This window comes from Phascolarctos cinereus, unplaced genomic scaffold (genome assembly GCF_003287225.1).
Source record: "Phascolarctos cinereus isolate Bilbo 61053 unplaced genomic scaffold, phaCin_HiC Scaffold_726;HRSCAF=1367, whole genome shotgun sequence".
Lineage (NCBI taxonomy): Eukaryota > Metazoa > Chordata > Mammalia > Diprotodontia > Phascolarctidae > Phascolarctos > Phascolarctos cinereus.
Window position 1 is genome coordinate 126,708,827 of NW_027556098.1, and position 23,458 is coordinate 126,732,284.

General features: G+C 36.4%; 1 protein-coding gene across 6 annotated transcripts in view; it reads left to right on the plus strand.

The window, feature by feature from the left end:
* ARMC8 (armadillo repeat containing 8) overlaps window positions 1-23,458 on the plus strand; it is a 137,148-nt gene that overhangs the window by 85,407 nt on the left and 28,283 nt on the right. For all 6 annotated transcript variants that reach the window (XR_002324425.2, XM_020986114.2, XM_020986112.2 and 3 more), the window contains 2 exons: window positions 16,442-16,524; window positions 16,827-16,908. Coding sequence is in view for 5 of the 6 variants with exons in the window: in XM_020986114.2 (XP_020841773.1) it covers window positions 16,442-16,524; window positions 16,827-16,908 (165 nt within the window). In the remaining variant the exon portion in view is untranslated. The remainder of the gene's footprint in view (window positions 1-16,441; window positions 16,525-16,826; window positions 16,909-23,458) is intronic.

Sequence of the window (23,458 nt, forward strand, 5' to 3'; positions counted from 1 at the left end):
GCCAAGGATAAGAGACCTTTTTAAAAACTTAGTTCATAGAACCACTGAGGGAACAGCATTTGAAAGCAAGATAATTGAGGGGTTTTTTTTTCCTTTTCAAGAGAGATAAATATAAAATGATGTACTGATCTGCTTACAGTTTAGAAGGGGAGGGTGGTATAGCACTATTTTCAGTAAGTATAGCAAATAACAAAAAATATATTCTAAGGCTATATAATTATAGTGATCACTTGAGTAGGGACAGGACACAGAACAACAATAATATCATCCACAGTTTATTTAGGACTTTAGGATTTATGGAGCATTTTTCTTACTTAGCTCTATGGGGTAGGTGGTATTAAGCACATCAGTATATATCCTCAATCTTACAAATGAGGGTACTAAGGCACAGCAGAGGTCGAGTAAGTTATTTAGTAAATTTCACAGCCCAGCCTCAAATCTGTATTTCCAGATTCCACCGGGGCGCTTTCTACTACATTTCAAACTTAATGGGAGAAAAGTAGGGAAAGGGACAGAGGAGAAAAGTTGTAGAGAAACACAGACATAAACACACACACACTCTCTCTCTCTCTGTGTGACAATACTATGTAGGAAGAAATATAGTCCTTCTATTTTAGAGGAATGTCATCCCCTCTTGTGACATTTTAACATATTGTTCCTAAAAAATTTTAAAGCTGTGTTACATTTTTGCCTATATAGATATAAATGATACTTTGTATTTTCCCTGAAGACTAGGTGAAACTAAACAGACTAAGAATTGGATTTGTCATTGTCTGCAATGAAAGTCTAGACACGCTTTGAAGGTGTGCCCCACTTAAATGAAACAAAATATACAGAAATTGAAAATTAAAGAATATCTTGGAAACCAATTTCTTTAATTGACATGATGCCCCATTGTGTAGAAGGATGCTGTTATTTTATTTTGATGCTTCATAACATTTTTTCAGCCTTTTATAAATTTCTAAATTTGCCATGGCACTTCGAGGTGGAAATGGGCATATTTTGCTATTGTAGAGAGCTGGGAGTATTAGGTTTTTTTAAAGAATATGCTTGATTTTTCATATGAAGAAGCAGAAGTAGGAGAACTATATCTGAGCCAATAACAGTGGTGGCTTGGCTGACTTAGGAAATAGTTTGGATTGTGAGCTGCAGTGCCTGTCCTTCATATTAAATGAAGACTTAATAGTGTAGGACTCAGAAAGACATGGATCAAGGGGAGCTTAGAACATCACGCCGGGAAAGGACAGACACATAAGCAGTAGTAGTACCAGGACAATCCATGTGGGAAAGTTGCTTAAACTAGAACATAGGGGAAATCTCAGCTTTCAGGGACACACCGGCCTGGTCTTTGCAATATATTACTAATGCTCTTTATCATATTATTAGGAACATATAATTCCTGCTTATTAGAAGACTAAAAATTAAAGGAATGTCTTTTTTTCTCCTCATTAGCGTGAAGAACTTTAAAAGATATCAGACAAATGAACAAATTCCTAATATCATAACATCCTTAATCAGAACGGAACTCTTTAGTTTCATAATTAAGAACAGTAGGGACAACTCACCAAATTACAAGGAACAATACATCAGACAAAAAATTTCCTGTTAAGGGTCACATCATGTAGCTTTTTGATCACAACCTTAGGGTTTTAAAAATAATACCCCTCTTTTTTTTTCTGGGGACTATTAAGACAGAGCAAGTTGTGGGAAATAAATTTACCTATGATATTGTTTGTCTTTAATAAAAATAAAAGGCATTACAAATGCTGGGTAAAGTGGTAATCATTGGCTTTTCTCATTCTGGAGAGCACATAAAAAATTCTCAAGAAAATTCCTTCTTAGTGATACACGGGCAACAACCCAAAAGCTGCCTCCAAAGAAATGAAGCACTTTCTTTTAATTCTGGGTAGAGAGTATAGTGTGGCTGTGGAACTGCTGTTGCAGAGATGTTGATTTCTAAAGAAGAAAGTATGTGCCCACTGGCAACTTGTATAAGAAACTGATAGGTCTACTTTCCTAGACAGCAAAATGGAAAATTTTATGAGTACAGGATATGAAGTTTAAATTGTGGGAAAGTATGAACTGTGATAATGTCAATATGGGGTTTCGTTGTACCTGAAGTAGAATGAGAGAGCTAAAAGATGCCATTTAAAGGAAATATCTGTATATCAAACGAGGGCCAGCCCACAAGGGTGCATCTGCTTCTCACTTGGATCTAGGCTGAAGGGAACACAATTTTCTGGTACAGTATTTAAATTTTTTTTACTTGTTTTAAATATTAATTTCACTTGATCAAAATATTATTGTTTTTATTCTTAAATGTGTGCTTTAAAAGATTTGCTACATTCTTAAATGTGAATCTTTTTATTATTATTATATCAGCAGCAAATTTCTTTCTTTGAAAACTTTATTTTCATTTTTATATTAAAAGTTAATGGGAAAATATAATTGATGCCTTAAAAATGGCTTCCTATGTATTAGTTCTGTTTTGTAAAATAAGTAGTACTTGTATAATGTTATCCTCCAATTTGGTGAAATACCTTTGACTTATGAACATGTATTTATAGGTATATAGATATGAAAATATTCATGTCATCACATTGGGGGCAATAAATAACAATTTAGTGAATGAAAAGCCAACCTGAGTTATATAAATCTGGATCCAAGTCCAGGCTCTTAACACACTTGCCAAATGACCTTGATCAATTCACTTAACCTCTCAATGCCCAAACAACTTTTGAATGCTAATTAGAAACAATTTTAATTTATACATTAAAGCACTTGCTCTTTCCTATGTATTGTAACCCATCACCCATCCTCATCTTCCTTGTCTATGAATATCAGCTTTCCTTTCAAAGGCAAGCCACCTTCCTTTCTCATGTTTCTCATCTCAGGTATACCTTGTCTGAATTCCGAATTAGTCTTAGTGGGTTTTTATTGAATTTATTTTATTAGAAGCCTTTTACTTTTATCCTTCAATGAAAAGCAAGATTGATAAGCAGTAGAGTATATGCAGAATTGGCCTCAAAGTTAGTGAGAAAGAAGCAGCAAAATTGTTATATAGCATTACCCCCAAATTTAATTTATGATTTAGAATTTGTTAGTGTTAAATCATTTACTAGTGATTAAGTGTCTTTAAAGTTAGAAAAATGAGGAGAGAGAAACCCTTCACTTCTGTACCCAAATGAGTAAAAAAAAACCAGCCTTTAAACATTGCAATTTTATATGATACTCATGCATAAAAAGACTGGCTACAGAAAAATAATTTTCTTTTTTAAAGTGACCAGGTTTATTCATGAGAAAAGTAGTGCTGCCACCTTTTTCATAGCAGTGGAAAAGGAAAAGAAATTATTTCTTCTGCATGGTCATATGTGTTTTTTTAAATTTTTTAACTTAATCATTTTTATCACTATCAAAAAAAAAGACAAGGAGTATAGATATTTAAGTTAGGAAGAATTGTGAAAAGAAATTTTTAAACCAGAAAAACTCAGTTTTAAAATCTAAATGCTTTTCAGATCAAACCACTTTCAGATAGAAGAACATATAAAATAATTTCCATTTGCATTTTAATGAACTTAGTGATTCCTTCACTTTTAATTTGTTCCATTGTACTTATTTATTTTGGTTTTAAAAGAATTTTTAAAATACTGAATTGCCTTTGCATATGTAGAATATACAAATTGTAGCACACATTTCCTAAAGCATCTATTTTTTTTAATCTTTGGGATTAAATAACATGTAAAGTTTTATGTAGTTAGATTCCTTCATAACAAAGTGACAACTGGTTAACTAAATGAGTTAATGAAGAAGAGTCAAAATGCTCTCTAACTTTTGATTTTTCTTAAATTAACATAACCCTGTTATTTACATACTCAGTAATTTTCCAAAATAATGCTACCATTTATCGGAAGCCTTATTTATCTTTTTTTTTAAAGTATCTCCTTATATCTGATAATATCAGAGGGGTTTGTGTTTTATATTAAACAACTACATGATTTTTGGATAGCTAGAATTTTAGATCAAATTCTCTTAATTTTAAGTGTTTAGTTTTCTAATCTGTAAAAAGCATTTATCCAGATGTCCTCCATGATACCTTTTAGCTTGTTAGTGAGCATTTTATGGTTGTATGGTTATAACATATTAAGTTTTTGACCAGCCTTTTATTGTGAAGAGGACTTTTTTATCTTTTATTGTGTCCTCTTAAGTGGTTGCTGCTAATATACATATATCAATGTAAACCTAGGATTTTTTTAAGGTTTAGTTTCAAGACTTTGTTCTTGCCATAAGGACTTTATTCAGATGAATGAACTAAGTTTACAATTTAGTCTGTATGTTTAAAGCCAATAACTTGGATCTTTTGAAGGCTTTTACCCAGTAATTTTATGAGAGAATACTTTCTGGTCCTAGCTCTACCATCAGTAGCAGTGTGACCATGAGCAAGTAACATTCTTTGCACCTGTTTCCTCAGTTGTAAAATGTGTGGATTTGTCTAATCCCTAAGGTCCTTTCAAAATCTAAAATTTTCTCTATAATCTATCTGTATCCATTATACTTGGATTGTGATATAACCACTTAAAAGAATAATGAACTGGGAGCCAAGAGACTTGCCTAGGATTATGTCTCCTATTCCCTTCTAGCTGAACTATGTGATCTTGGTCAAGTATTTAACCTCTTTGGGCCTCAGTTTCCTCATCTTTAAGGTTGTAGATGAACTTTAAGGCCATTCCCAGCTTAAAATTGAAATCAATGAAATGAACCTTGAGGTTCCCATAAAGGTAAGTGGTTGAAATGAGTTCCTAAAACAGGATAAGGTTTTGAAACCTTTTGTAGTTTGAGAGACTTTGTCCTACAGAGTAAAAGAAGTGAAAATAATAGATAATAAGATTTTCATGATATAAGTATTCTGAAAGAAAATAAGAATTAAGTATTTCAGAATTTGTTAAATAAGAAACAAACTGAAAAACTAGCAGGGATTTTGGCTTTTAAACACAAAGCATATTGTTTAGGTTGGTGATTTTTACTAGTATATGTGTAATAAAACAGCTAAGAAGCACATAGATTTTACACTTAAAGAAAAGTTATTGAAAATGGGATCCCTAATAGATGTGTAAATCTTAAAGTAATGACTGACCTGTTTGGATTTGGAGGGAAGTTTTACTTGGAATTGAACAGATGAAAAAGTGAGCATGTGACTGTGGGCTTTTTGATAATCTGGTGTGTTATGGAAGGAGCAGTAATGTTGTTACCTCTACCAGGGCAACTGTTTCTTTTCTAACCTTTTTATCTCCCTTATGTCTAGCACAGGGTTCTACACATGACAGATGCTTAACCAGTCTTTATTGAATTGAATTCATCCTACAGTTAAAATATGAAGTGCTCTGGGATTCCATGGAATTTATTTCTAGCCAATTTGTTTGTAAGACTTCATTCTGTATTTGCCAGTAGAGTTGGTACTAGGGGAAGGAATTAGATGCTAGTAGTACCAGGGTAAGAGAAAGTCTATATTCCTGATAGTACTATCTGGGATCATCTAGAATGGGCTAACACCACATTGTGACATGGTATCATTAGCTCTCTGTAGTTCCCTTGTCAACAAGTTTGACCATTGTAAATTGCAAAAACAGCCAGTTGTACCACCTAGGAACTGTCTACTTTCTAAAATAAATAAGCTATATGTACCCTTATGTTCATTAAATTTATAGGTTTTAGAGTTGGAAGCGGCCTAGTTTAATGATTTAATGATCAACCTAATCATTTTACAGATGAGGATGGGTATCTTTATCCAGAGTGACATCTTTCTCTCACCTCTGAGATATGTTTCTCAAGGTACATAAGCAGCATCTATTAGAGCTGAGTTAAACCTAGGTTCTCTGACTCCAAGGCCTATGTTATTCCTTTGACACCATGCTCCTACCAACTCTGACATATCTACACTGTTATTTTAGATTTTAGAAATTTGCAGTGGTGACAGCAATTTTGATAGGAAAAGTAAATAAAGCAAAGAAAAACAAATCATGGTCTGTTTCTGAGGCGTATGAAGCAGGAAGTGAAATAGGAACAGATAAGACTCCTGTGTCTCTGATCTATCACACTGTATTTATGTTGTAATCACCAGAAGGGCTTATCTTCCCTTTGACTTGGCCTGGATGGACCAGGCAGAAATAAAACAAGCTACAAGATCAACAAGTGGTTTAAGGGAAAGGTGGTGGGCCAAAGCTGCATGAATATAGTTATATGGACCTTATAAATCCAAAAGTCCAACAATTTGTACCATTACAATCAGGAGGTAACTTGACGGACAAATTATGGGTCATTTTTTATGCTAGACTAATGTTACAGATATTCTTGTAGGATTTCTTATTCCAAATGAGGTATATAACCTTTCCCAATTGTTTAGAATGGTATAAAGGAAAGAGCATTAGATTCAGACCCGAGTTAAGTCTTTAATGTACTACAGACTTCCTGTGAGGCATTGGACAAGTAATTTGACCTCTCTGGGTCTCTATTTCTTAATATGTAAATTGAGGTGGGGGGGTAGGGGTGGAAGTGAGTTGGACTCTATGATCTCTAAGTTCTAAGTGCTGCACATCTATGGCAATTTTTTGGCCTCAAGGTATTCTGCTATTTCTCTTCATCAGAAATTACCTCCAATGAACTTCATTCTTCACCAAGACTGCTTTTCCATGAAATACCAAGAGGTATAAATCCAGTGAATGTATATAAATTAAGGTCTTGCAACTCAACAAATATTCTGTGTTCTGTATCCTTCACCTTTCTTCATCCTATCAATTCCAATTTCACAAAGAGAAGGCTGTGCCTTTAAGATGCTTAAGGGGGCACCAGAAAAAATGAGGGAGAGAATAAATATTTATTAAACCACTATTGTGTGCCAGGCACTGTGCTAAGCATTTACAAATATTAACTCACTTGAACCTCACAACAACCCTGAGAGGTAGGTGCTATTATTATCCCTATTTTACAGATGAGGAAACTGAGGCAAATAGGTTAAGTGACTTGTCCAGAGTCATACAACTAGTGTCTGAGGTTGTTTTTGAACTGGGTCTTCTAGACGCCAAAGCAATCTATTCTCTGTACCATCAGCTGGGAAGGAATGAAACAAGTCATTCTCATCCTAGAATAGACCATCCAAAATAAGAGGCATTATGTTGGTTGATTTGAGAAGTAGTATGATGTTTTGGAAAAAGTGCTGGATTTAGACTCAGAAAAGCCTAGGTTCAAATCCCACCTCCAATAATTAGCTCTGTAACCATGAGCAAGTTACTGAAACATCTAAGTCTTTGTTTCCCCATCTATTAGGTAAGGATAATGAAGACTAGTACCTCTTTCACTGGATTATTGTGAAGATTAAATGACAATGTATATAAAGTACTTTGTAAATCCTAAAGTACTCTACAAATTACAATGATTATTTTTACTTACTTTGAGCACTTTCTCTGAAAAGCACTTAATTAAAATACTTATCTTCTATGAGAGAGCCTGGCAATGGCTGGAAACTTCTATGGTCATTTATTTATTCAAGGTTTTGAGGGAGGGGCTTTATAAACTATTTACCAATATATAGAAATGAGTTGTTATATTGTGTTAAACTACAAAATGAACAAATCTCTAAATGGAGTACAAGAAAGAAAGTCTTTTTAGGAAGTTGCTTGCAGGACATCTATAGCATTGAGTCTATTTTCAAATCCTCATCCTTGTGCTCTCAAGAATTTTGTGAGGTTTATTTTATGTCTACGAAGGAAAAGGAAAAAGGAAATTTTAACTTTTCCCAGTATGAGCAGATTCTCAACATCCACTCCCTCTCCTATTTCTACTTCTGACCTTCCTATTTCTGTTGATGGCATCCTAATCTCCTGGACACCCAGGTAAAAAATGTAATTGTTGTTAATACCTGCAAAATCCTAAAAGTCCTGTTGCAGTTTCCTTTATTGTAAGAAAGCTGAAGCATCTCCTGAGTTCAAATCCAGACTCAGACACTTAATAGCTGTGTAACACAGGCAAGTCCCTTAATAATTGTTTGCCTCAAATTCATCTATAAAATAGGAATAATAATAGTGCTTACCTCCAAGGTTTGTTGTGAGGACCAAGTAAGATGCTATTTGTAAAGCATTTAGCACAGTGCCTAGCACATGGTAGGCTTTATATAAGTGCTAGATATTATTATCATTATTATCTCCCAGGGAAAATCCTGAAGCAAGCAGACTCCTATAGGTACTACTATTATATCAAAGAATGACTATGTTCCCACCAGGCCATATCTTCTCCAAGTCCTTTAGCTTTGCACTGTCAGCCCTTTATAGACCACTAGAACCATGCAAAACATTACAGCTACCTAGCTGGGTCATCTAATGGCCCTGCATTTGATAGGATGTGGAAAGTAATAGTGTCATATGACACCTGTTCCAAGATAAAATTCTTTGACAGAAACTGTAGGGGTTATCAACATCCTAGAGCTTATGAAAGAATTCATTCCTTGCCTAATCACATATCATTATTTGAGTAGTAGTCCTCGGTTATCAAAACTAGACCATTATTTCTACAAAGACCCTACCTATAATGCTAGCAAGCGGTACATTTCATTTTCATGGGGCCATCTTTGAGTGATTGTCCTAATCTTCTTTCTGATTTTGAAAGGCCTGCCTGGAATTGATGGGTTTGCATATATGCTAAATGTGACCCATTCCAGTCAAACCAAAAGAGTTAATCAGATGTTTAAACACTATTTAAGGTCCCTCTTCAGGTAACATCAGGATGATTAGTTTCCCCTCCTAGTTCTCCTGAAGGGGTTTTTCTTTGTTTTTGATTGTTTGGGGGGTTTTTTTGTTTTGTTTTTTGGTGTGAGGCAATTGGGAGTAAGTGATTTGTCCAGAGTTATACAGCTAGTAAGTATTATGTGTCTGAGGCCATATTTGAACTCAGACCCTCCTGACTCCAGGGCCAGTGCTCTATCCACTGTGCCACCTAACTGCCCCCCTTCTGAAGTTCTTATGTGATTGGGTCTTCATGCTTGACTAAGCCCAGCCTTTTACACCAATTGTTTTCTCCCTTAGAATGTCTCATATATATGGCATTCCATATCTCTAGTCGTCCCCTCTCTATTGAGAGGAAAAAGGTGTTTATCAGTTCTACAGAACTGAGATGGCTCATGGCGGTTCATCAGTCTGCTTTATATTGTTCTCATTTATGTCATGAAGTCATTACAAATGGAATTCTCTTGATTCTGCTTTCTTCACTCTACATTGCTCTAAACATCTTCCCATGTTTCTTTGAAATTTTCACTGTTATTTTGTAAGGCACAGTAATATTTTATTTCATTTCTGTACTACAATTTATTAAGCCATTCCTTAATTGATGGGTACCATTTTGTTTTCCCTCTTTTGCTACTACAGATGGTGCTGCTATTAGTATTTTGTTCATATATGAGGTCTTTCTGTCATTAACATCATAGATTAGGATCACAGAATCAGAGAACATAAATGATTTAGTGACTTTCCTTGCAGAATTCAACATTGTTTTCTATGATGAGTGGACCAATTCAAAGCCCATTTTGCTATAGGTGATGATATTTGTGCTTTGAATTCTATCATACCAATTGCCCATGCATAATACTCACAAGCAGAATTTTCTCCCTTGCCCACAAGCTTACCTTATTCAGATATTAACCACCTGTTCCATGTCTCTCTCCTCAAACCTTTTCAGGATAACCAGCCCTTTCCCTGAATTGTCCCCCCTCACCCCTACACTTTGCCCCATGGTGAGTAGAGGTGGAAAAAAAAACTATCATATTTAGCAGATGCTCAAGTCTAAGGATGTCTGAGGACAACTGTCTCATTTGAAAAATCAAGAGGATGTGCATCTTGGAAGGTTGATTGGTACCCATGAGCAGATCTATTTAAGGATGTCTGAGGACAACTGTCTCATTTGAAAAATCAAGAGGATGTGCATCTTGGAAGGTTGATTGGTACCCATGAGCAGATCTATTCAAGCCTTCCACTCTACCTACTACCCCAACAAATTAGAAACTCAAAGGTGGGAGTATCTGTCATAGAGAGAAGTGCTATGAGATAATCTCCAGCATATTTCATTTCTAGTCATAATGGTCTTTGGTATTTACTTACAAATCCCTGATCACTGTTTACCCCCCCCATTCCTTCTTCTAACTATCTTATTTCTGTTAATAGCACCATTGCCATCTAAAACACCCAGGCACAAAACCTTGAGGTCGTTCTTAATACTTCCCCTTTACCCCTGCATACCATTAATTGCCAACTTCTACCAAATCTTAGAAGTCCTACAAAGTTACTGTAAGTATCCTTTGTTGTAAAATCACTGAAGGATCTCCTGGGGAGAACCTTAAAGGAGGAAGACTCCCATCTGCTTCAGGTGCTTCCGTTATTACATCAAGCAATGACTATGTTCTGTGGGCTCAGGGTCACCCAGAGCCTTGCAGTCAGTATAAAATAAGGTTTAAAAAATTATTTTGTGTGGGCAGAGGTAGGCACTTGCTATTAAAAGTATTTGAGAGCATCAGAAAGAAGTCTTCTGGTTTATGTTTGGTTATTTTGGATCTAATGGGCTCCACCTGTGCTTTGAACCATGACCTGGGAATTAAGTCATCTAAGCCTGCTGCCTCCCCCTCCTGCTGCCCTACCTTCCCTTCAGCATAAATACCAGGAAAGATAATAGTGATGACAGACTTTTAATCCCATTTTGTATTGATAACCTATCAAATTTGCATTTTCTCATCACCTGTGACTAAACCTCTATGTATTGTCTGTCAAAGCAAATACTTTCTTAGTACAAATGCTTGCTTTCCATCATCAGTCTCAAGCCCTAAGACTACTTCCTGATACCCTTAAATAGGGCCAGGAACTGTCAAGTATATACAACTTTCCCCATCCCCAGCAACCTAAGATGAATAGTTTCTCATTTCCTTTCCCATTTGGCCTCATAGCATCCTTTGTCTAGGATCAGAGTTCAGGCCTGCTTACTAGTGTTTGCTTGTGTCCTTATGTATCTTATATGAGGACCTATGTAGCCTTACCCTAACTGACCTCCTCGAATTTGATTTATTGACTGATCAGACCTATTGTTTCTACCAGAATCTTCCCAATTAGCTGGATACCTTGAACCGTCTTCCCTAGACCTGTCTTGTTGCCCATGTTGCTTCTTAGCAACATTATAACTTTGGTGTTATTTCTGTTCCCGTCACATATTATACAGAATTGGAATCATTATTTAAAGCTCTCTCTGCCTAGTTACAATATACAAAAGATGACTCTTTGTTTTTAACCCCTCAAAGGTCTCAGGTTATCAATGCTAGCTTTGGAAGGAGGAGGATATTAGTAACATTCTGAATTACAGAATTACGTATTCTTATTATTGAACTGTGAGAGCTTCCAGAAGCTTGGAATTAAAATTATTCATTTGGTTAAATTATTTCAGAACTCTTGTGATCCACTTTCAAAGATGAAAGGATGTAAATTACCCCATTCTCATAAGATTGCTAGACATGCAGTTTAACAATTCAGCAAATATTTGTTAAATGTCTTTTATGTGCCAGGCATTGTGCTAAGCTCTGGCAATACAGAGACATAAAATAGTCCCTTCTCTCAAGAATTTTATGGCTTTCTGAAAAATTATTTTAGATTGCTGCCTCTGGAATATTTGCTACTTCTTCAGATGAACATTTGATCATTTTACCTACTTCTGGTCATATAGCAATAATACATCACCCTGTGTCAGAGGAATTTATGAAAGGAATGATGGAATAAAGAAAAAAGAAGGAAGGGAGAGAGGAAAAAAGGAATGAAAAAAGGAGAGAGAGTAAATGGGAACATATCTCTTCCTAGATTTAACTTTTAAGCTATCAGACCTCTTAATCATTCAAAAGTCCAAGATACCTTATTGGATAAGAGAATGAGTAGAGTTATCTGGGATCCTAAATTCAGCATAACCCTGTGATTTCTATCCTTATATTCTCAAGAAGAAGGCTTGCATCTCTTTTTGATTTAGGAGATTCCCACCTTATAGTATAGTTGTTCTGTTTTGTCCCAAAGAAAATTTTTCCATTTCCTCAAAACCTGAGAACATAACTTCAAGTGAATCAAATTAACACAACTATAGTCTTCAAAGCCCAGCTCAAATGCTGTTTCCTTCATGAAGCCTTTCAATGCTGAGTAGAGCAAAACTGCAATTAAGAAAGACCTTGGTTCAGATCCCACCTGGCAAGTCACCTAACCTCTTGGAGCTTCAGTTTTCTCATTTGTAAAATGGGGATCTTTATACTTCTAATACCTACCCTCAGAGGATTGTTGTGAGGTTCAAAGGTGATTATGTATGTAAAGTCTTTTGAAACTTTAAAATATTGTGTAAAGTTATTATTACTATTATTATTACTCTAGGTCTATAATTTCATCAGTGTAGGAAGTTCCCCAGTAAGGAAACTTCCTCTATGAATTGCAATTCTGCAATTTTTCTGCAACTTACAGTTGTAAGCAATTTGCCACGATTATTATGTGTCAGAGACTAAATTTGAATCCAGCTTCTCCTTCTCCAAAGCTAGCTTTCTTTCCACTACATCATACCTCTCAGTTATCGTCGCTGTCGTAGTCGTCGTCGTCATCGTCGTCGTCATCATCATCATCATTATCATCATTATTGGTAGTAGTAATGGTAATAATAAATCATTGGGTTTTAAGACAACAAATAAAGGTTGTCTTATGCTAAGCATCTAATTCTGCTAATTCTGTGAGTGCTAGAGACCTTTATCACACTCTACTGGTTCCAAGAGTGTATCCAGATCATAGGATATGCATTTGTTTCAATGATGATATTTACCACTGTGTAATCCTTATAGAACTGGATGGTTTGGTCAAGATTGAATGCTGATACTATTAAAAAAGCCTAAGTACTGGCAGTGTGATCATCTTCTGTCCTAGCATGTCCTGTACCATACTAAACTTTTCATTTGTGCAGAGTAGAGTGATTCCCAAAGTGGTTGCATGATTCACTGAGAAAAGTACTAGACTAAGTCAGGAAACCTGAGATCTGACTCTGGGTCTTCTAGTTGGATGACCCTGACCTAGCCATATAACTTCTGAGCTTCCTTTTCCTTATCTGTAAATAAGAATAATACTGTCAGGCACTGTCATTGTGTCCCTTTGTTTTCCTTAATCATTTCTTTGTTACAAGAGAAGACTTTACTGGACAAGAGTGATGGGGCAGGAATAAGGTGTTTCTGTTTTTTATTTTAATGACAGCAATATTCTTTTAATTGTAAAGCTGTTTCTCATGATAGTTGTGAGCCCAATGATTTAATATATGTGAAAACACTTTAAAAATTATAAAGAACTGTACAACTGTATAATGGTATTGGTATTGTTCCTGTTATTAGTATCAGTCTCATGGCTACTGGGGTCTTGGCTGAGTTCCCCTAAAAAGCATTTGAAATTGGGCCAACATCAGAAAGATCTTTGTTTTGTCAGTTGTTTTGGGGTCCATAGAGTACAAATTTAAGCAAGGGAGTTCTATGTTTTGTGGTTAGTCACAAACCATACCAGAGCCTGCTGTCTTTCTCCTTTGTCCTATCAGTTCTAGAGATGGACAAAAAAGGGTGCAAACCACTCCTCATTGAATAAGACTAATGTATCTCATTAATATGTGATCATAGAATTCAGAGTTAAGAAGGATGTTAGAGATTATGTGGTCCAATCCAAGCATTTTTGCAAATTAGATAGCCCAGAAAGATGAACTGATTTGTCCACAAGTACACAGGTGGTATGTAGAACAGCCAAGATTCAAACTCAGGTCCTCAGCCTCCAAATCCAGTCCTTTTTCTGCCACGCTCTACTGCCTTTTAACATATTTCTTTTCTTTCCAAATGGATCCGCTTAAAAAGAACTGCAATACCAATTCCCCAAATGAAATGCACCATAGAGGGGCTTTAACTTTTCTCCCACCTTTGTCCTCTAGCTGACAGACTCCACAGGTTTTATAGTAATCGCACCTTGGTTAGCTGTAACTAAAGAAGTTAACCTCTCTTAAGTCTTCCCTATTTCAGGTTCCTCATGACATCATACTCTAGGTATTATTTCCAGGGAGCAGTATTATTGATGTCCTGTCCTTAATCCTGTAAGTTTTGGATTTTGGGAGTACCTAGCATTTTGCCGGTAAAGCCCTCCTGGCTTAACCCCTATTAGCAAACCCTTTGCCACTCTTCATTTCTAGATTTTTGAGCTACATATACCCGGCCTCTCATTTCAAGACAGCCTTCCTTCTCCCTGACTTTTGGAGTCTTGTTGCCCTTGGCTTTTTCAGAACCCAGCTCCTCAACTGGATTATGAACTCTGTGCCGACAGGGACCATACTATATATACTTAGTTGTGCTCCCCCTAGCACCTAGAGCAGTACCTTAATATGTAATAGATGCTGTTGATTTTTTTTTTATGGGTAGTGGTGGTGAGAAGAATCAGGGATACCTGGAAAGTGTGGGAAGTTTTTTTTTATAGTAAATATTCTTTTTCATAGGCACTTATTACCTTAGAGCTTAAGGTACATGAAGAATAATGTGAGATAAGTCTAGAAAAGTAAATTAGAGCCAGACTTTAGTGCCAGACTAAAGCTTTGACTTTGTCCTAAGGCAGTGGAGAGTCATTAAACATTCTTAGCAGATGAGTGAAAAGGTCAGATTGTTTTCAGAAATTTATTCCCCTTACGCATGATAATTCATGAGAGATTGTAGTTTGGGAGTTCAATTAGTAATCTATGATGTCTTCAAGTGACAAGGAACTGAATTGAGGTGGTGGCAAGTAAAAAGAGAATAAGAAATGGATATAAAAGATACTTTAATGGAAGAATCTATATAGTTTGGTTACTCACTATTGAGGGAGATAGTGGAGTCAAAGGTTGCTATAATGTTTGGAGACTGGCAGAATGCTGTTTGACAAGAGTAATTGGTTTAGGAGAAAATGTTGGTTCAATTATACACATGTTTAGTTTGAGATCCCGAAGGAAGAACTAAATAGAAAGGTTCTGTAACTCATTGGAAATGTGAGAATGATGTTCCAAGCAAGAAACATGTTTTCCCAGTACCAGAAATTTTCTCAGTCTCCTCCAACATCTGGTCTTTGCCTTTATGGAAAAGGAAAGGTAACAACATGCAGAATGTTTCTTGGTATTTAAAACTATTTGCCATCATTAAGGTAAAAATGATTTAAGGGTCCACTGGAATCATAAAATATCGATTCTTCTCTTTCCCTGGTATGCGTATCTTTTAGCCTGTACTTAATGTGTTATCTGACCAGGTCATAAGGGTTGGTTTCCAACCCTTAGATGAAGCTTGGGTTTCAGCCTTTGAGACCAGATGTCCTCTCCAATCCTCAGCTATTCTACTTTTATCCATGCAATGAGTATAGTGGGAAAAGTGGTGGATTGAGTTAGAAGGTCCAAGCTCTTTCTGTCACTACCCACCTACTTGACTTTGGACAAATCACCTCATCTGTCTGGCCCTCAACTCAAAATCTGCAAAGTGAAGGATTAAAACAAGATGATCACTAAGTCCTCTTCTAGATGTAACATTCTGTGAGTCCGTGACAGCCCTGTTTCTTCCTATATGCCTTGAATGTTCTGTTACTCCCATCCAGCTACCCACTTTTCCCTCAAGACACCAACCAGCTTCTTAGTTGTACCCACCGTGAACTAAATGTTCCCACTCTTTTAACCAAGATTATTGGGGACAATAATTTACCTTTTATAAGGTGTGAGTTGCCCTCCTTATAAAACACTGTGGTAAATACTTTTGTAGAAGTTGTAGTTAGTATTTTCCAGGTATTCAACTGGACTAAGGGCTTCAGTGAAAGAAGACAGTAGTTAATTTTTTTAAAAAATATGCTTGTTTTAAATGTCAAGAAGAAAGTAAGCTACTTACTGATCAATGTTAGAAAATCTCCCACTTGACAGGATGGCTTGGGTAGGAATCTGTAAATCTCTTTGGAGAGTCTGTGTTGTTTGTTTCCTTTCATGTTTGTTGGTCTAATAGTAATTCACCAAACTAGAAATCATTTTCATCATTTACTTAAACAAAAAACCCTGTCTTAAATAGTTATAAGTGAAATGTCTCTGTATTCTTCATGCTGTTTATTGTCTTAAGTGTTTTTATTTTTCTAAAAACAAAGCCTGCCCTGTGTCTATCATTTACGATGGTAGATGCTCACGATCGGTAGGTATACTTTTCTGATGTGTTGCCCAGATCCAGTACAAGGTTGCTGTATATAAGGTAAAAGCTTTTTACCAAAAAGCAGCATTTAAATTGTAATGACCATTTAAAAGAGGGAGGAGGGGGGAGAACTACTAACACTTACAAGCATTAAATAAATTGTCAACTTCATGTTGTTATTTATGCAGAATTAACCTTTTTCTCCAGATCATTGAGACTGAAAATATGATGGACCGAATTGTGAATGGCTTGTCTGAGTCTAGTATCAAGGTGCGGTTAGCTGCAGTCAGGTATGAGTTTTAATGGTCTGAATAAAAATCATTTGCAGTATATTTAATTCAGTTAACTTTCTGGTCCTTCATGAAGTAAGAAACCAAATGGACTGAACTTAAGCTCATATAAACTTATAAATGCAGTATATAACATTAACAGAGAATCTACTTCCAAAAGTACTTGAAGTGTTCTGAAGTGGTTAAATACTTACATATGTCTTATCTGCAGTGCATTAATAGTTATGAAACCCCCCATTGTTTATGTTTGAAAAGTAAAGGTTTAATCCTTATGTGAAGCTAATTTTGATTATTCTTTGTAGATGTTTGCACAGTTTATCCAGGTCTGTGCAGCAGCTTCGAACCAGTTTTCAGGATCATGCAGTGTGGAAACCTTTAATGAAGGTAAGAGAGGGGGAGAAAGGCTGCAAGCACATGTCGTTAGGACTGCCTTTGTAACAGCTCATCCCCCCTGCCCACTTAGAGTTTTTCTTTTTGTGTAGGGTCTTTTGAATAATGGATGTGCTAAAACCTAACATTTGGTGTTGACACATCTAAAACAAGCCCACAGTGTTTCTGAGGTCAGCAATTAGTATTTGCACATGTTTCTGCTTTAATCTTCCTTTGCTACTTAAAGTTTTGATTCTCCACTTGAGCTTATATAGCATACTTAAAATTAGCTAATGTTTTTCTTATAGTTTTTATAAGTTAAAAAGGAAATTAATTTGCAGTTTGTGCATGAGTAATCTAGACCTTTGCTCCTTAGTCTTTTATCGACTGTAGAAAATTATGAAATCTTAATTTATTTTGGTGAGGAGCTTCCATAGTCACACATATTGTAACATATAGATTTTGTCATAATGCCTTACTCAGAATACCATTACTTGGGTGACTCTGTGGTCTCATCATTGTGGTCACTCCTACCACCAGTGTAGTAGTAATAATACTAATAATGATAATAGCTAACATTTATATAGCACTTACTATGTGCAGACACTGTGCTAAGCATTTTACATTTATTATCTTATTTGATCCTTATAAACAACCTTGCAAAGTAGGTGCTATTATTATCCCCATTTTACAGTTGAGGAAACTGAGGCAGGCTGAGGTTAAGTGATTTGCCCAGTGTCACACAGCTATTACTTGCCTGAGCCCAGATTTGAACTCAGGTATTCTTGACTCCTGGCCTAGTGCTGTATCTACTGAGCCACCTAGTTGCCTAAGATACACAGACATACATTCCCATTCCATGTAATTTTTGTCCAAGATCTTCCATCATTTTGCCATGTAGATTTTACCCAAGACTCTGAGAGGCCTTCCTGTGTAGGTCTTTTAATATTTTGTAGATGAACAGTATAAGACTCTGATAGTGATTTATTATTTCTTGCTCTTACTGTACAACCAGTCTTTTTTTCTTTGATGTTTTTATGCCACTTCTCGCATATTAGTCATTATAGTGTAGTTGTACCTGTTTACAATCACTATGCATTTTCCATTGCTCTTTGAGGTTATCAGCAATTTTTATTCTTCAGAGATCATGGTGTTCCAGAAATTGAAGCCATACAGGGCCACTGGCAGAATATTAGAATTCAAAATATGAGCTTTGGCACCAGGTCAATAATCTGGGCACTATAAGTTGTTTATCCACTTAGTTTTTCCTGTGTGAATAACTAGACTTTCCATTAAATGGTTCTGGACCTCATTGAAGAGGTCCTGTAGTGTCCCAGGGCTTAATACAATCAGTACAATGTCACCTGCAAAGAAAAGTATCAAGAATGTGACTATGGGAAATCAGAAAAGATCATAGATTTAGTGCTATCGTCTAGTCCAACCCCCTCATTCCTCATGAGGAAACTGAGGCCCTGAGAAATTGAGTGTCTTGCCCCAAGGTCACAATGCCATTAAGAGGCAGAGTTGGAACACAGGATCCTTCTGCTTGCTTTTAAATTACACAAATACAGGGGCAGCTAGGTGGCTCAGTGGATAGAGCACTGACCCTGGAGTCAAATACAAATCAGATACAAACAAAGCTGCTCCCTCCAAATTTCACTTGCTCTGCTTATCTCTGATGAGGTTCAGTTGATCAGGAAACCTGCAGGATTTTCCCTTTAGAATTTGTCAGTGATTTGCATAGGTGGGCTTATAGTTTGCCTGAGAAAGCCATTAATTACAGACCCCCCTGACTATCTGAACCAACCAGGTAGCTGTGCAATTCCTCAGCAGCTGACATTATTGCTTCAGTCTATAGAAAAGAATCTTCCTTATTGTTGGAATAGATACTTCCTCGTCATCTTCATTTCCATACAAAGCCAAAGTTCTCTTCCAATATCCTTTAGAGGAGACAAGGTGCAATTCCATTGGTAATAATGATGATAGGTAACATGTATTACCACCTCAAAGCTTGCCAAGCACTTTACATATATTATCTCATTTGATCCTCACAACAACCCTGCAAGAATGGTACTGTCATTATCCTCATTTTACAGTTGAGGAAACAGTCTTAGAAAGGGTAAGTGGCTTGCCCAAGGCCACTCAGCTAGTAAATATCTGAGGCAGAAACTGAACTGAGGTCATTCTGGCTCCAAGTCCATCATTCTAGCCATCATGCATCTAGCTAAACATAACCAACCAACAAGTTCATGCTGAGTGCTTGTTTATGTGCAATCTTGTACTAGGTATTATGAGCGATACAAGAGAAAACGTGATTCTGGCCCTCAAGAAACCTAGAATCTTATTGGGGAGATAACATCCACCATGAGCTGGAGTTGGGGTTCTGGATTTGGAGGCCCTAGCTTAAGAGTATCAGCTCCAAAATATTAGTAACTGTGTGACCTTGGGCAGTGAGGTGGCACAGTGGATACAGCACTGGGCTTGGATCGGGAAGACCTGAGTTCAATTCCAGCAGCAGACACTTTCTAGCTGTGTGACCCTGGGCAAGTCACTTAACTCTGTCTCAGTTTCCTCATCTATAAAAATGAGCTGTAGAAGGAAATGGCAAACCGCTGTAGTATCTTTGCCAAGAAAACCCAAAATGGGGTCATAAAGGCTCAAATACAATTGAAAAATGACTGAATGACCTTAGGCAAGCCGCTTGACCTCTCCAGGCCACAGTTTTCTCATCAGTAAAATGAGAGTGCTGGATTCAGTGCCATGTGAGGTGCCCTCCAGCTCTGAGTCTGTGATCCCATGAGTTCTGACCCAAGAGTCACCCCTATCAGGGAATCTTAGACACCTTTAACATGTGTGTAACAGACACCTTGTTAAAGGATACCTTTTAAAAATGGCATTTTGCTTTATCAAGTCTTTCTTTGTAATCAGACAATAAACACAGGATTATCTTGTATTTTTTACATTTGTACAAATGTGAAGAGGTGGTCTACTGGAAAGAATTGTCTTTCCAGTATTTTTTCCCTCTTCACATTTGCATCAAAGATATCTTCATTAAATGCATAGACCATCCAATTATTTATTCATTTATTTAGGTCCAGATCTGTGATTTCATTGATTTAGAGACCTCCCCAGTGAAGAAAATCCACTAATGTAGATCTGCAACTATTCTTTAACTTCTAGTCTTAGAAAATTGCCTGGAGAAATTCTAGGGTCACACAGCCAGTAAGGGTCAGAACCTGGACTTATACCTGGGTTTTCTTGACCTTAGGGTTGACTTTCTATCTAGTGTGCCACCCTGGGACAGATTTTATATAGATGAGAAAGGATGTTTATGTTTTAGTAATCACTCATGTCTTCTCAGTTTGGTTTGGTTTTGCTATTAACACTACCTGTGGTCTTTTTTTTGGGGGGTGGGGTGAGGTAATTGAGGTTAAGTGACTTAGCCAGAGTCACACCTGTGATCTTTTATGACCTTTTAGAATATTCTTCCTTTCAAAATTGTAGTTTCAAGCATGAATTTTTTTCTCTATGTATTTGGGCAAGTCCATGTTTTCTTCCCAACTCTAACATTTTACAAGAAGTTCCACTTTCTCATCAAGAACAATAAGGATTTCAGAATCCAAAACCATGGTGGTTCCACCATCTTTAAAAATGAGAGTGGGTTGCCATACATCTACTTAACCCTAGTGATTTATTAACTTGCCTTAATAAGAATTCTTTCTTTCAAAAGATGAAGGGACCAAAGAGGGGAATCTCTCTTCTGGACTTGATTTTGACCAAAAGGAGAAACCAGTTGCTGAAGTAGAAATTAAGGAAACCTTGGGGAAAAGTGGTCATTCTTATCTTATAATCTCTGATGGAGGAAGATAGGAAAATGGGGTATAGCCTGACATGCACTCTAGTTTTGGGGAAAGGAGTAGTAGATCATATATCAAAGGGTTCAGAGAAAAATATGTAAGACTATAAAGGAGGTCACTCCAGGAAGGATGGGAAACTCTTAAGTAGGGAATTCTGAGGACACTGAGAAAAACAATGCCATTGATGAAGGAGATGCATATGTAGTATGAAATATTTTTAAAGGATCACCATCAACTTACTTTAATACTTTAAAAACATATAGAATGTAGAAGCAAAGGCAAGGAATGGAGAATGAATTTTAAAATGTGGCAAGATTCAGATAACTGTCAAGAATGCTAAAGTTCAGAGTAAGATGAGGTTCTCAGGGAATGCTAAGAACAACAAAATTTTTAACAATATTGAGGAAAAAATGAACAAAAAAAAGAATTGCTGTGTTGGGTGGGTGAGACAGTGATAAAGGACAACAGAGGGAAGATGGAAATATATACTGCTTCTTTTGTTTATGTTTTGTCTGCCAAAGAGAATACACATCAGAACTGATAGAACGAAAATGGCTAATACATTTGTAGTCAGGAGGACCTGAGTTCAAATCCAGCCTCAGACACTTGACACTTACTAGCTGTGTGACCCTGGGCGAATCACTTAGCCCCGATTACCTCACCAAAAAGAAAAAAAAAAGAAAAAAAGGCTAATAAAGTTAAAAGCTACATAGTGAGATAGCAAAAGATTACTCTACTACCCTTGATGAATTCATTTAAGTATGCCCAGGGTATTCAAAGAACTGGCAGATTGCTGCAGAAGCAGGGAAGAGAAAATGTCTCCAAGAAAAAAAAGATTGAATTTGCAAACTACTAGCTGTTATAACCAGCAAAATTTTAGAAAATATTGTTATCAAAAGTGGCCCCTTTCAAAAAATGCTCATTTAATTTATTGCTCTGCTAACCCTTTCTGGGGTTCTGCTAACCTTTCTGGTTCTACTAATCATTCCCTTTCTGGGGTATTGCCCAAACTAACCTCTCACACAAGGGCTTTGCCCTTGAATACTGAGGCAAATAGCTAGTTTGGTCAAGTTCACCAAATCCTTAGAAAACCACTAGTGGGTAAACACTTAGAAAAAGAGACAATGATCAAAAAGTACTAGGTTGGTTTCATTAAGAACAAATCCTTCTAAAACTAATCTCATTTCCTTTTTAAATGAAAATAGCTACTCCCTCCTTTTTTTAAAAAAAAAAGCCTGTTTATGTTTGCAAAGTCTTTTACATATATTATCTTGTTTGACATAAGTAGAAAATAGTTATCTAGATTTTAGTAATGCATTTGACAAAGTCATGACTATTCTTGTAAACAAGATAGAGAAATGTCAGACAATGATACAGTTAGATTCAAAACTGGTTAAATGTCTGTCTAGTCCCAAATGTGTTCATTGACATTAATAGTTTAATGTCAAACTGGCACAGGGTCTCTTATGAGTGTCCAAGGAATCTGTGCTTGTATTCATGCTTTTTGGTGTTTTTTTTCAGTGATTTGGATAAAGATATAGATGAATTGCATATCAAATTTGCAAAAGATGCAAAGGTAGGAAAGAGAACTAATAATACATTGGATGATGGAACCAAGATCCAAAAAAGACCTCAACAGACCAGAATACCATCTCAACTGAAATAAGATGGAAATTTAATAAGAACAAATGTAAAGTCATAAATTGGGATTAAAAATTTCACATGGATGAGATGTTAGCTACTGGCTAGATAGTAGTTAATCTGAAAACGCACCTAACAGGAGGCTACAGCAGCTCCCCTGCCCAACATCCCCCCCTCAAAAAAAAAAAACCAAGCCTAATGTTATCTGTGGTTGTTTTAAGAGAGGCATAGTGTCCAGCAGTAGGTTAAGTAATTGTCCCATTGTACTCTTCCTTATTCTGACCATATCTAGAATATTGTTTAGATCCAGATACCACATTTTAGGGAGTCATTAATGAGTGAGATGGCCTGTAGAAGAGGATGACCAAGATGGTATTCAAGATCATGTCATATGAGTATCACTTAAAACAATTAATGTTTAACCTTGAGAAGAGCATATTTAGGGAGGACATGCATGAAAACTGTCTCCAAGTATTTGAAGGTCTATTGAATGGACTAGGACATCTGCTTCCCTGGAGAAAGCAAAACTAAGAGTCTTGTGTGGAAGTATCTTAGAGGATGACATGCTTCCTGTAAAGATAAACTTCCTAACAATTAGAGCTGTCTCAAAGCAGAACAGATTTCCTTGAGAGATAGTGGTATTCCGTGCACCAGAAATATTTAAATAAAAGCTGAATGACCACTTGTTGGGGTATGTCACAGAGTGAATTTTTGTTTATGTATATATTAGGCTCTGAAGTTCCATACAGCTCTGAGATTTTGTTTCTATGATGTGACTTGTTGATCACAAACCCAATTTGCAATTTAACACCTTCTAGTCTATATAGCATATTTATTTAGCAGATAGCCATTTGCTTCAGTGTTCAAGGACAAGTCCTTGTATTGGTAAGTAGACCCTAGAGAATCCTAGAAAGGGAAAGGAGTAAACAAGGGGATTAATTAAAGTAATATTGCTTGGAAAGGGTCACCACAACTGGATGTAATTCAAACTAAGAAACTGGATGGAGAGGATGGGATGAGGAAGATTCTGCACGCATATCTGGGCTAGAAAAAAGAAGTATAAAAAA